The sequence below is a fragment of the Ursus arctos genome, unplaced genomic scaffold, assembly GCF_023065955.2.
Source record: "Ursus arctos isolate Adak ecotype North America unplaced genomic scaffold, UrsArc2.0 scaffold_8, whole genome shotgun sequence".
In the NCBI taxonomy this organism is placed as follows: domain Eukaryota; kingdom Metazoa; phylum Chordata; class Mammalia; order Carnivora; family Ursidae; genus Ursus; species Ursus arctos.
Window position 1 is genome coordinate 59,652,821 of NW_026623100.1, and position 14,727 is coordinate 59,667,547.

Genomic DNA, 14,727 nt, shown 5'->3' on the forward strand with positions numbered 1-14,727 from the left:
AACAGTCTCCTTTTATTTACCTATGTTTTAACTGATGTGATGACTTACCTCTCCATCACTGTGGTTTCTCACATTTTAAAAAAGTTTAGTAGGATTCCATTCAAGCAAGATCTTAGGCTAAATATGCAAGCTCTAGTTACGGATAAGGTGGTGTCAGTTTTAGCAAAAAAGACTGGTTTTGAAAAATGGAATAAAACTGAATCAGCTTTCTGCCAACATATCATATGGAACCTCAATGTAACTGTATATTCTGTGACGGACTGAAGTTAAGTTTAAAATTTCATCTGGAGGTTGGATGACGGGGATGGTCCTAGCCCCGAATGAAATGGACTGTAAGGTAATCTCATCTAAGTTCCGCTATGGCAGGTCCCAGGCAATGCCATCATTACAAGGCTTCAATGCAGAGACCAAAATGAGAATATTCCAAGGCCCTGGACACCACAGGACCAGACCCAAGTACGAACACACCACTCAGCTGCTTCTTACCAGTCCCCAGGACAGGGCAAGGGAAGATCTCACAGTTGTCTCCCCACCCGGCCCCGGAGGTGCAGCAACATTCTTGTTTGGTGACATTGGGGGCCAGCACATTATCACAGAGACTGGCGTCGTTGAGATTATAGTAGCATTCTTTCTTTTCTTCCTTGGGTTGATCTTCATCTAAGTCTAAATAGAGAGGAGAAAGTAAAAAGAGGACCTCCGGGACCCATCAGCTCTGTACCACAACAGAGCAGAAGACACAATGGTAAAAAGGGCGGGCGGGGCGGGTCAGCAACATTTCACTTACACAAAGCGGCCTTTTACTCTCAGCGGTGGATTCTACCACTGCAAGATAAAAATGCCCTGGAATCCTGAATTTTGACGGATTTTTAACACACCCCAAGAGTGTAAATCTGTCAAAATCATTTCCTTTTACGTTAACCAATTACTTTATTCTTGTACGTTTGGCCGTGACGAGAGTTTCCGTATCTGCTTTCTTGCCAAACATAGAGCCGTTCTATATGAGTTACAACACCTACTTAAATCGATGAAAATTTTCCCCAACATTTGACCAGAGATGTGGGGCCACACAAAATATTTAACTCTTAGGTGGTTATTTGAGTCAACCATGCCCCAATCTTTTCTGAATAGAACAAGGCAGCGTAAGATAACTAGAAAAACACTGCAATAACCTAAATTCTATAAAGTAACCTTTTGTTACTGAAAGTCTACTTCAATTGCTACGAAATAGGGCTTTGAATGAAATAATGAGTACCAGCTAAGCCTCAGGGTAGAATTTCAAGGCTGGGTTCTAGTCTGGCTCACGTGTGTTCTAGAGGAATGTATTTTCCAACAGACTCGTTTAACCCTCTGTGAGAAAAGACAAAGTGATAGGACAGAATACAAACAACGAGAACAAAAGCCACCTACTTTCAGATAATAATGATAATAAATAAATAATGATTTAATCCCATCAGGTTTATAGTCTATGAACAAGAGTGTGTTTTTAAAAAATGATCAATATTTTGAGACGAGACTTGTAAAATAGTCTAATCTCTTCCCTACCATACCCTGTAGAGTTCAAATTACTGCCTATGTTTCAGAGCTTATTAATAGTTTTTACTTTATGCTGTATCAAATTAAAAGGTGACCACTGCCATTGCAATTACTCAGATTAATTCCAATGAAATATTTTCATTAGAGTGCTGCTGTTTCCAGATTCTTAGACACAAAGAAACTACAGGGACAAAGGAAAAACATTTGCCAGTGAGGATAAGACTTTAATGTCAACACCTACCTTTGTTTTGCAGTTGGTAGATAATTGTATTATTAGGAAAGCTTAATGAGATATTTTCACAATAGCGTCCTATATATTTATTTTGGCAGGGCCAGATTGACTGTGAAAACCAGATTAATATACCAAATAGCAAGTCTTCCTAAAATAGAAGTTTATAGAATTGTATCAGAGAAGCTACTACCCTTTCTTTCCTCCTACGGCGAAGAAAACAGGCAAAACGACAAACAAAACTGACGTATACATTACTCTCAAAACACAGAACATCAGTGAGAATGTAAAAGATCCCTTTCACACTTGATCCCGGCTAATTCTTAGATCATTCTGTCTTTGACATAATTCAGTCTGGACTCTCCGTTAGCATTAATAGCTGATAACAAATTCCAACCTAGAATAAGTGTCCAGGAAAAAGCAGAAATGCTGATTTCTACAGCAGTTTATGAAGCGGTTTTAAATCATTTCCTTGTGTGTGAAATCAGATAAAACCTGCCACAGCCCTCGTCTCCTCTAGCTTTCAAGCGTGCAGAAGACAGAAATGTGCTTTGCCCACATGGATGGAACAGACGACCACCACTTCCTTCTCCTCAGGTGGGGTTCCAAGCTCTTATCCACAGAATTCTCTGGGAAACGTAAGGGCACTTTAAGTTATTGTTAAAATCCGTCAAGAGCCCTGTAGAAAACTTTACAAATTTCCCCCCAACACTTGTGAATAAATGGACAGCCTATTACTAGTTCAATTCTGCTCATTTTATTCAGTTGAACTAAAAGAGCAGCTAGCTATCAATGGGGGCGTTTAGAAATACAAATCAAAGCAGCAACAAAATTAGTTTGTCAATCAAGTTTACAGTCTGTGCTAAAAGAGGGCTGAATAACTGTTTTCTTCTTGTGTTCGAAGTTCAAAGTATTTGTTACAAAATGGAATACCATACAGTAGGGCATCACGAAGATTGCTGTATTCATCTGTAATCAGACACCACAGGCTTCTGTATTAGTCAAAAACTTTACATACTTACATACATGTTTATATTCACATATAAATACCATATATATTTAGTGTGTTTCCTACAGTGTTTGTTTTACTCATAGCCCAGAAACTAAGAAATAACATTATCTTTGTTTTCCTTTTTCTTTGGAAGGAAACTCACAAGTTATTGCATAAGGGAAACAACCAATAATATCACTGCATTATTCAGGTTTTTACATTGGTTGTTATAAGTTTTATTTTTTCTCCAAGCAGATTGAAAGTTCAGTGTTTACACAGCTGAAATTGGGGGTTAGTAAGGCCCTCATCGGTGTTTGGAAAGAGACGCAAATTCTTTTAAAAAAAACGGGTCCACAAAGGTCGTTCTGTGAAAAAAGGCAATTTCCCTATCTTTCTAACCTTTAAATAATGAACTTCCTAGAGCATTTTTCTACTGGGGGAAAACTGAGCAGTAAACACAATGCAATGTGATTTCTTTAGAAAATCTCTGTATGAGTTTAGGTCACTGTTACCACGGGAGGAATGGTTCTATCGCAAAATGATTTTAAGAGATCTAATCAAGGGACATAAAAGTGCCAAGCATGAAAAAGCATGAATTTTATTTTTCTTAAAGATTTTATGAATAAGATTAGCCACACCACATACCTCCAGCCACAGACTTCTAAGAAATAAACTACCTCTCCTCCGGTATTTTCAGATGTCATTTTTCACTTTTATTAAGAGGTTGGCATAACATCTGTGTATAAACAGCAATTTGTGTAGTTTAATCCTAGGGTATGGACGGTGAGAAGTCAGTTTCTGGACCTTTTACGTGTGTTTCTGAAGCGGGTTTTTACAAAGGCCCTTTCTTGTGACCCACAGAGTAAGTCCGCGAAGCAGACTGTATAGGTTATGAAGCACCCTCACCTTCCAGGAGAGACAATTTAGGTTGGGTCCAAAGTGTCATGCCTACTGCTTTCCCCAAACCTCTTCTTTGGGGCTCAGCTTCTCAGCATCTGAACTAGCATGAGTTTGTTTTGCTTTGCTCCTTTTCATTTCTTTCTCCTCTTTGAGACAAATGGGGACGGGACAGCAGATAATCCTTTCTAGTGGAGGGTGTAGCTATAAGGTCATATATGGGCCATCATGTTCCCTTGCTCGTGGGTTGAGTCATATGTGCCACTTATAAAGAGCACCTTCTAGAAACGCCTTCTCTCTTAGTTCATCAGAAAGAAGAGGATGTGGTGTTTATTTACAGGATTGTTTCCTTCTTTGGTCTAATCTTAGGTTTGCTGTTAGGTTGAGGAAATCTGGAACATTTTTCTAATTAAAGTGGACATGAGCATTTTAAATGGGCTTTTTAAGTGGGTTTTTGCTTTCAATTTCCATTTGCAATGTATTCTGAAGGCCTTTATGAGTTAATCCTCTTCATACCCTTCTGGGACAGTCAGGATTTTGACAATGACCAAAGAGTAACATCACAAATACTCGGATACAATGCCCTCAAATAAAACACCTTTCATAGTCTTCAAAAAGACATCAATTTATAAAACTGTAACTATGGTACTGTTCAGCAAATTACTTTCGACACAATCATTCATGAAACTTTAGTCCCCTTTTTTAAATTTTAAAATTAGTACAGACACTGATGTTTTACCCCAACTCATGTTTTTATGAGAAAATAATTTCTAGTGTAATATTCCAAGGAGGAGTAAAAGAGAACTTGGAAATTCATTATCTTTCCTTTTTTTCCCTCTAGTTTTCTCTATCAAACACTTGCAAGATGAGAAGTGTGTGTGTGTGTGTGTGTGTGTGTGTGTGTTTGTGTGTGTTAAGTGGGATTCAGGAGAGAGCCATTGGTGAGTTTCAGAAAACAAGCACTGACAACAGGAAGGGCCTGGACAGGAAGGGACACAAGTAAAAAGGAAGACTGGAAACAGGGGCTAATTAACCTCAATGGCAAAGGTGTGAAAGTCAAAATGGAGATGGGAAAGCCAAGCACAAGAGAAAAAATATATGGGAGAAGATTCCTCCACACAGTTCCTGTCCTTAAAGAAGTTAGGCAGATGGGGAGTCTGGCGCTGACCTAAGCCATACTGCATATGGCAAAGCTACCATGGAAGGCTGCCTGGAGGAGGTGACATTTGAACCAACTACTTCAAAAATAAATTCTGAAAAATTGGACAGGAAATATGGTGTGACAGGGGTGAGGAGGAATAAAATGTACAACTGTCCGGAAGTCTGTGTGCGTAGAGCAGGGTGAGGGGAGAGGGGGTCTGCTGAAGGAGTTGGGAAAGGTGACCTGGAGAGCCTGAGGATGGGGCAGGAATGCAAGGTCATGGCAACAAGTGAAAGCTGAGTTCCTGACTCAGGTAGAGGACAAGGCCACTGTCTGCTGGAACAGTCCCCTCAGGGCCTCCGCCCAGAAGGCAGGCAATAAAAACTGGCCAGAGTGAAGGAAGGCTCTTTGTCTTTGTTTCTTTTTCTGGTGAAGAAATAGAAGAGAGTGGGAGAAGCGAGCCTGAGACAGGAACAGGCTGGGGTGAGTGGGGAAAAGAGAAAGCCTATGATTCATGAAGAAAGTACCGGAAACTGGGAAAGTCAGGGCAAAAGCTGGGTGACAAAGGAGCCTCCTGAAGGCAGAATGAAGCCCCACAGGAAAGAAAAATGGGTGTGACTCACTGAGGCGGGTGAGCAGGGCGCACATGTGGAGGCGGAGAAAAGAGCAGACTTCAGAGCAGCAAAAGCCCGGTCATGGTCATAGGGCACCTGGGATTGAGTCTCGCTTCTGGCTCCCTGCTCAGCGGGAAGACTGCTTCTCCCTCTGCCCCTCCCCCCAACTCATGCTTGTGCTTTCAAATAAATAAATAAGTCAATCAAATCTTAAAAAAAAAAAAAGTCCAGTCGCAACACTGACACGCAGGTGTCGTGAGGGCGTATGAAGATGACTGGGACAGTAAAGCCACATCTGACGTGACAGGTAAAATATCTGGAAATGGTTAAAAGGAAGTGTACAAACCCTTGGTCTTCAGGCCATATTTATGGCAGACACTAGGATCCCACGTGATTTCCAGGGCATCAGTGGGGTGTCTCCTGGAACCTCGAGAACACGAAATGGCTCATACACAGGCTGAGTCTGTCACTTGGACCCACTGCTATCAATTCATTCAAACGCGGACGTCTCTTTACTAAAAACTCAGATATTATTTTGGATACTAGATAGAGCAAGTAAAAAATTTCATAAAAGTAAAAGCACGGTTTGGTAAATTCTTCTATCCTCTCTGAATGTGAGAAGAAACCTGACCCAACTTTTTTTTTTCTCCCCCAAACAAATGAGCCTATTTTCCTTAGACTTACCTACATTTATGGTATAGATCCATTACAAATACACAAGAAGACCTCAGGAGTTTTATGGCATTTTACAATGTTTGCATTTTAAATACTGTGCTCTCACTGTCTTTAATTTTTTTTCCTACAGAAGGTCTTTTCTTTGAATCAGAAATTATTTTTAAAAAACTTTTTCAACGTTAATTTATTTTACAGGTTAACGAAACACATTAAAAAAAAACCCTACTCCGCCAAATATAACAGTTGAATGATATTATATGTGGTTTCCTGCCTTTAAAAAATATGTACATACATAAAACCTATAGCGGACCTACCTCTCTAGGAAGAGAACAAGAATGCTGTCTGAGTTCAATTGTCAGAACCGTGAGGATGATTTGCTCGTGCCCCTTGACAGCAGGGAAACTCTTTTTCTTCTGTTTCACTTGTTACTTAACTAAGCATAGAGAGAAACCATCCCCCCTATACAGAAGTATAAATAGATAATTCCTCATTCAAGTATGCCCCCCCTTATCTCTGACAAAATGAGTAACTATTTTAATTCTATAGAACTAGCTGGGAGTGAGATAGTGAGATACGAGGGGATATGCTCTCAAATGTCGACAGGCAATTTGATTCAAGAGTTCCTGAGTGCCTGCCACAGGTCAGGCACCATGCGTGCTAAGCAGTGAGCAAGGTTACAGGGGATGCAAAAAAGGAGTAAGACAGAGTATCAATCAGTGTCCTGTTGCCCTGCTGATGGATTTGAACTTTGGGTGGATTTGATGCTGTAGACAGCAGTAAGCAGTTGAAGCTTGTTGGGATAAGCACCGGGGGTTGTACATGGGTGATGAATAACTAAATTCTATACCTGAAACTAGCGTGCACTGTATGTTAACTCACTGGAATTTAAATTACAACTCGGAAGGAAAAAAACAGTAAAACCAGACTCATGTTTTGCAAACATCAACTGTTGACAACTGCAAGGAGCAGGGATTGATGGGAGAGGCTGGAGGGAAGTCAGAAGGTTACTGCCACGGTCCAGGTAAGTGATGCTGAGGGACTGGTCCGTAGGAGGGAGGAGCGGGGAGAGCTTTGAAGGACGCTGTGGAGGTAGAACTGGCAGGATGTTATGAGGGCCTGGATGAATGGTGAGAAAAATTAAGGTATGATGATGTCAGGATTTCCAGTACTGATGTTTGGCAATTAACGAGTGAACACAGGTTGGAGAAGGAATGGTAAAGAATTTGGTTTTGGATAATTTCGGGCAGATTCCCTTACAAGACACCCTGGGAGAAAGGTTCAATAATAGACAGCTGGAAATAGGAGTGCGGCCCCAAGGAGAGAGGAGGAGGCAGAAGATATTTACTTGGCAGCGCGTATCATGTAAGTAATAGTTGACTCAGAGAAGAGGATTAAATATCCCCAGAGAAGAATAGAGAGTAAAAAGAGGCCTGAACATGCAACTCCCCAGGACATTATTATTTAAGGAATGGGCAACAGAAGAAGAGTCTGGGAATGAGAAAAAAAAGACCAGAGCAAGAGGAAGGAGGATACAGGGAAGACGAATGTCCTGAAATCAATCAAAGGCAAAAGAAGGGGGAGGGAAGATGGAAAACCACTGTCAATGGTTTCATGGGGAGCGAGCAGTGAGACTAATGGCTTTAGCACGTAGGAGCTCACCGTGGACCCAAGGGAAAGGTGCTTCATGCAGGTGAAAGAGCATGAGCCCCGGATCAAAGGGGAGACAGTCCTGTGGAGGCAGGTGGAGCATGGATGTCCCCAGTAAGAATCTGGAGATCAGTGCGGTGACAGAGACCATCCCTGGATGGTGGCACTGCAGGGGACTTTCATTTTTGATCTATTTTTGTATTTGCCGATTTCTGAGAAGAATGCACATTACTTTAATAATGAAAACAAAACAAAGAAATGAAGTGAAAAGGAAGCCAACTTTTAGAAGAATTTGGTGTCATGGGGTCCTCAGCCTTGAGAAGTGGAGTGGTGAAGTGGAAAAGATCTCAGAGTTGGGTTCCTGGCTGGTATTAGCCAAAGGATCCCAAGGAGAACATTTAGAACTTCTCTCTAGGCCTTGGCTTCCTTACACATAAATACAGGAGCTGGGCTTAGAAAACCATGAAGGTGCTTCCTTGTTGTAGAAGCCTAGGCCCTAGCTTGTGACGTGAGCATAAGCTCTCAAATACATTAGCGAAAAATGGTATTTAAGGAAACCCTGAAATGAACTCTGTAAAGAACAATTAAATTATAATGCAAATTATGACTCCAATTTTTTTTTTTAATTTCTGATGTTGCTTATTTGCTTTTCTTCAAGTGAGGAACACCTGTCTCGATGATAACATACATCTTTTTGTGTTCTTTTCCTTATACCTTCTGTTTAAAAAATAAAACCCAGTTCCTACCCCAGAGTCTCCTCTGTGCACCAATCAAGACACAGAACAGCATTTTGTGGGTAAGGCCTGAGGACTGCAGTTGCCAAGACTACATATTTACTGCTTCCTTTAGAGTGCCCAAGGACATAAAGTTTTTATTGAGCAATTATCACAGGCACTGAGGCTATATTTCATATGCATACCCTCTTATATGTGATGAGTGGCGTGGACATTTTTTAGTTATTTCTGTGGCAGGTGCTTTTAGGCTATGTACAGCAACGTAAATTAGTGGCCAAAGGCCCAGGCAGCGAAAACCATTATGCCAGACCTAAAAAAAATTAGGTAGGAGCCAAGAAGTAGTTTAGAAACAAAAATCCTAGGACATGAAAATTCGAAAGTACCTTACAGGCGACCTGGCACGATATCCTACTGGAAGTGGGTGCCCTTCGACCCATGGGTATCCCACCTGTTCTGGGATACCTCCAGGGAAACACCCACAAATTCACGACTGTGATCTGCTGTCTCTAGTTATCAGACAAATCTGCATACTGATCTGAAGTCTGCCTTCCTGACATCCACACCTCAGTTCCAGTTCTGTCCTCAGTATGATTCCGAGACAGGTTATTTGCTACTGCTCATTGCTAGAATACCCTCTGTTTGGGGAAACTTCACAGCCAAGTAACCATGTTACAGCCTGTATTGCAAATTCGTTTTTCCTTTCTGAATTACTTTTCAGGAAGGATGAGATCTGAGCTGCTGGTCTACCATATAAAGAATGCTATTAATCTGAATCCTTGTTAAAAACTTTCACTTAAATTTGGTACACCACATTTTGTTCTATGTAACAGCAGATCTTTTGACTGGAGTAGGAGACAAAGTCTTTTAAGTGGCCACCATTTAACCAACCTGTTGCATTAACCAATGTTCTCTCGCCCTCTGAAAAGCACCGTGGGCAATGTCCACAGCAGGTAGAAAGCTCCCAGCCAGTCGGCTGCTCTCGGGTTGGAGCACACCCTTCTGTTCTCACATGTTGAGCAGGATGCTGACCAAGACTCGGCTGTGTTTATCCTCAAAACTTCTGCGCCAGTGTATTAATTGTTGTAATTACATAACTAAACAGTATACAAATCAATAAAATATGCATTAAGAAGAGTTGTTTTTAGAACAAGTTCAAGGTTTGGAAAGACTAAAGTTGATTCAGTAAAAACAAAGCTATCAAATTAGGTGTGGATAAGACAACTGTAAAAAAAATTGAGAAAAACTATAAAAATCTAGAGGGATTTTACACTCATTTACTTCGCAAAGGCCTTTAAATTCTTACTCCCTTTAAAGTGGGTGGTGTTGATCATGCATCATAGAGTTTATGCAGGACAAGACATGCAGGACTCTAAGAGTGGACTTCTATTCTAAGAAGATTGGCAAATGAGTGTTCCTTTACATGCTTTAAGTTAAAATTTAAATATTTAAAAAGGATACTATCTTTTTTAGGATTTCCAGCTTCAATCACCTTTTTAAATAGCAGATCAATTACTGGCCCTGATGAAGTCGGGGGGAGAAATCTCCTCCCGCAGTGATAGCTGGCCTGTCTCTCAGGACCCTGACAGAGAATTGCTCAGATGAAGATGTCATCATAGACAATCTTAAGATTGCATATCATCAGTTAAAGTTTGCCAAGAACTATGCAAATTGAGGTAGAATAGTCAGAGTTGCCAGGAACTATATAAATTAGTCAGATTATACTGACACGGACCAATAAAAACAACTGGGTATGTACAATAGTTAGCAAAAGCCAGAGAACTATGGGGGGACATGTGTAAGAAACCATAAATGGAAAGATTAGATATAAAGTTCAGAGGAAAAGAAACTATGGATCCATTGGCAGACAAGATTTATGAAGCTGAGTGTTCAAAATGAAGTTTTTTAAAAAACACAGGGGAGTACTTAGTGAACTCTGACTGGGAGAACTTTCCAGAAAGAGTTAGTCAGTCACTGAGAGAGCAACAACACTAAGGGAGGAAAAAAGCAAAGCAAGTGTGAGGGACTTTGTTACAGAAAAACTTAAAAATAGGAGATGAGGAACAAGGCTTACAAAATGAATCACTGTAAAGTTTTAAGAAGCAGTTGATAATGAATTACTCCAGTTCCCCCAAATGGTTCAGATGGTCTCACGATCCTATTAAGGTACCATTAATCTCTAAAAAAGAAATGAGCAAGTTTAGGATCTCAGACATGTACCTCATTCAAATCTATGTGAAGTGAATGAACCATTCTTCTATGTTGCTAAAACATTCTTCCAAAAAAAAAAAAAAAACTAAAAAAAAAAAATAGTTAAAAGGTCCACCATTTCAGAACAGATTCTAAAAAGATGGGAAATAGATATCACTTCAGTGTTTGGATTATAGCTTACTTCCTATAGTACTCTGCCATTAACTCTGACATATAGGATTTTTTAAAAATTCATATAATTCTGTGAGGTAAATATAACCTTTCTATTTTATAAGTGAGAAAATAAAACTCATAAAAGGTGAATGATATGCCACACAGCTGGAAAAGAGCAGACCACCATGGTCATTCCAATTTAAAGTATTAGAAGAATTTGGAAAACAAAGGAAAAAGCTTACATTTCCATTAATTCCAATAATTATCTTTTTACATGTCTTCTCTTCTTCCTTCCCACCACAGACTGTAATCGTTTGAAGAGCTTGCTTTGTCACTCAACATTGTACCACACATATTTGACTACCTAAACTTCATATGAATCATTAGTGACTGTACGATATTATGATCTGTGAGTGACTTCAATCAAAATAATACTGTTGGGTGAGGTGCTCCTTGACAGAACCAAAGACAAATAAGAAAAAGATAGTTACTTAACCAATCCTTTTATAGGCCAGCCAGGTTTTTGATTGTGTGCTTGTTTTTGCTAGTACAGGAACAAGTGAGATGAAAAGTCTTTTCTCTTTGGCTCATGTGTCACAGTGGTGGTCACTGGAATGCAGAGCAACACCTCCCTCCAAAAACACTTCATCTCGTCCCCTTCACAGACAATGTTTCTGAATTACCGTCTTGTGTAATTCAGCACCCTTCTCCTTTCTATATTTAATAATCAAGAAGAATATGTGTAGGGGAAAATATTTTTACATTTTATTCCCTATTACTTGCAAAGATGGTTATTTCACACAGAATAAGTGCACCCTATTGAGAAGTAGTGAGAGCTCTCTTAGAAGCATGGATACAATCACCGAGATTGAGCAAGAAAGTCAAATGGCCAATGTTTCATTTTATTTGGCTCTCAAATGACCACTTGGTCTTTTGCTTTCCTTAAAATACAACCAAGCTATAGCTACGTGGCACAAACTAAAAGAGTGATCTGGAAGTTGATTAATTTATCTGGAAAACCATCAGCTCTCCATTTCAATTCGTGCCATGACGACACAGACTAAATCAAATTTTAAACGAATGCAAACACAGCCACTCTCTGGGCCAATTTCTGAAAAAACACCTTAACTCTTCCAAGTGGAAGTCTTTGTAGATCCTGAGAGGCCTATATGTTGCTTTTAATTTAGAGAAGTGTCAAGATACGTTTCTCCAAGGGCCAAGAAAGAAAGATTATGCAACCTAATGAGATGATGCCATATTAAACCCTGAGCTGAGGGCTCTCTGAGTTGTAAGCAATTCCCAGCGAATGTTCTCATCATTTTGGATCCTTTACCCTACACATGGAGTCTCTGGGTTGGAAAGCACGACGGAGGCCATCTAGCTCAAAGAGTCATCGCTGACCACATCCTAATTCACTGATAAGGCAGGCTCGGAAAGAGCATGGAAGCTTCCAGAGACAGCAGTGTGCCAGGACACTTGATTATCCCTTACCTCACTCCCAGAGTGTGTGGCTCGAACCTGTGCAGGTACAAGTCCCCAAGAGGAGCCCCAGTGACTTACCTCCCGAGGCCCGGGAGCGGCACTGCCCGGTCATGGGGCTGTACTCCTGGTTTTCGTCAGCACACACACAGAGGAATGATCCTTCCACGTTCTCACAGAAGGCTTCACCACACACCCCACTGAGCAGCTCACACTCGTTCACATCTGCAAAAGGGAACACAGATGAAGTCAGATGCGTGCCTCCCTCCTGACAGCTGTTTCACCAGCTGTACCAGGGCTAGTGGTGTCTGCTGGTCACAAATGGTCCCCAGTGAGCACTCAAACCCTTCTACTACTTTCTGGGGAAGGGCCTCCTCAAGGCTGGGCTGCACAGTTCTGTTTGTGTAAAAGGACCATGAAAACACAAACTTAAGTTTCCACATTCCAATTCCACTTTAGGGAGGGCCCTGGGATGGTACTGCAAGCAGCGTGTGTACACCCTGACCATTTAATTCTCTCTTCCTTGACTTTTTGACATAATGAGGCCTTAAAACACGTGACAGTCCACTCTCACTTTTGCATTCAAGGAAAATTAGCAAAACCTGGCACTTCAGAAACAATAACCTTTCTTACATTCATTACAAAATTGTTTTCAACCTATTCATATACCTGAAAACACAGTTTAGTAGCCAAAACGTCCATACTTTAACAACCAGAAGTGAGGCTGTGTATACCTTTGGGAAATGAAGGAAAGACTCCTGTAAATACTCACCAGGTTACATTAATCATTCACATGAAACAAACTATTCCAGTAACTTATCACTGGCTGAGCCTTTAAAAATTCTGTGGGCGTTTCACAGTGTCATTTCTATTTTGCTAAGTGTTTTTCATCTATACTTTATACTTAATTAAAACAAAGCCCAGAAATCTACTAATGAGTACATTTTATTCAATATTATGCAAGCACATAGCCCTAAAAAGGGCTAATTCTAATGTTTGACCTTGCCCAATACATGGGTCTTGTCCAAAGAAATTTTATTAAGGAATGCTCAGTTCAGCAAAGTACTTAACTTTACATCTGAAATGCTCATGTATTTTATGCATTAAACATGTACAAACATAAGCTCTTATGAGTGCACTCTGATATGGTTTATACAAAGTTAAATATTTGAGCAATTATCCAAATCATTCAGGGGAAAAAAATCTTATTTTCACCTGCTATCCCCAGTTAATCGGACAAAAAGTTTATGTATCTTGACTTATTTGGATAATTACCTCAGTTTTCCGTTTCACTTTGTATATAAACAGATATAAACTTAATGAGCTGGGTTTTGCTTATGAAAAGGTATTATAACATGAAGGAAAGCAGAGAGTTGGCATATTTAATCAACCCAGACAGTCATAATTTAGACCAGAAAAACTGACTTTAGAAATTTGCCAGTTCACATTTATCAATCTGGTAAATGTCAAAGGGAACTTTCTACTTTCTAACTTGTATTATTTACATGACTCTTGGTATCTCTCCTATGAGAATGAATGTACTCAATCAAAAAGTACTTTCTAGTTCACTTCTGCGGGCCAGGCACTGGGGAAACAATGATGATGCAGGTGGGCCCAACTCCTGCCTTCACAGAGCTTATCGTCGAGCCAGGGAAAACAGCCAGATGACCTCACAGGCCATAAGTGCTAAGAATGAAAAGTGCAAGGAAAGCATGGAACAGTGGACCTTCAGGGAAGGGGTGGGTTAGGGAAATGATATTGGAGCCAAGTTCCACCTGAAGGATGAGTAGGTGACAAGAAGCAGAGGTGGCAGGGGGCTGGCAGGGGGTTGGGGGGGCAGGTGCAGGCAGGGTCCAGGTAGAGGAAACAGCGTGGCCAAAGTTTGGTCTCAGGCCTGATTCAACTCTTAAATTCTACAGAACGCCCAGCATGAAGTGCATATAGCAGGCGCTCAGTTTAAATTTTTGAAAGAGTGAATAAACAGATGAAAGGACACCTGTTGAGTTTGGTAAAATGATAACAAATATCCTTCCTCTAAGGGTGGTGTTTTGTGGGCTGAAACAGAGTATCAAGATGGGTCTGATGTGCTCATCTGACTGGTTAGAAGTGAACCTCAATCAGGGGCTCAGGAGCTGATATGGAGTCAGGCGGGACACCTGATAGCTCAACAGGTAACAGTTAAAATCTGCTGTGCACCTACAAGAGGCAAACCGTGAGTCCCAGCCAGGGCAGAGAGACAAAGTTCTCAACCACAGGCTCTTGAGGCCTCGGAGAAGGCAGCTGCAGGCCGTCTACACCCCCAAGTTTGTAAGTACTATAACTGAATCCACTGAAGGTATTCTGGAAGCAGGAGGAGGGATCAGCACCGAGCTGGAGAGAGAAAGATGGAGCAGGGATAGCACCTGGGAGCACGGGGGCAGTCCTCA

General features: G+C 40.8%; 1 protein-coding gene across 9 annotated transcripts in view; it reads right to left on the minus strand.

Annotated features, from left to right (window-relative positions):
• The window catches only part of LTBP1 (latent transforming growth factor beta binding protein 1), a 391,256-nt gene that overhangs the window by 30,595 nt on the left and 345,934 nt on the right, over window positions 1-14,727 (minus strand). For all 9 annotated transcript variants that reach the window (XM_057309361.1, XM_057309360.1, XM_048222571.2 and 6 more), the window contains 2 exons: window positions 12,383-12,526; window positions 487-663 (listed from right to left, as the gene is read on the minus strand). In XM_057309361.1, the coding sequence (XP_057165344.1) occupies window positions 487-663; window positions 12,383-12,526 (321 nt within the window). The remainder of the gene's footprint in view (window positions 1-486; window positions 664-12,382; window positions 12,527-14,727) is intronic.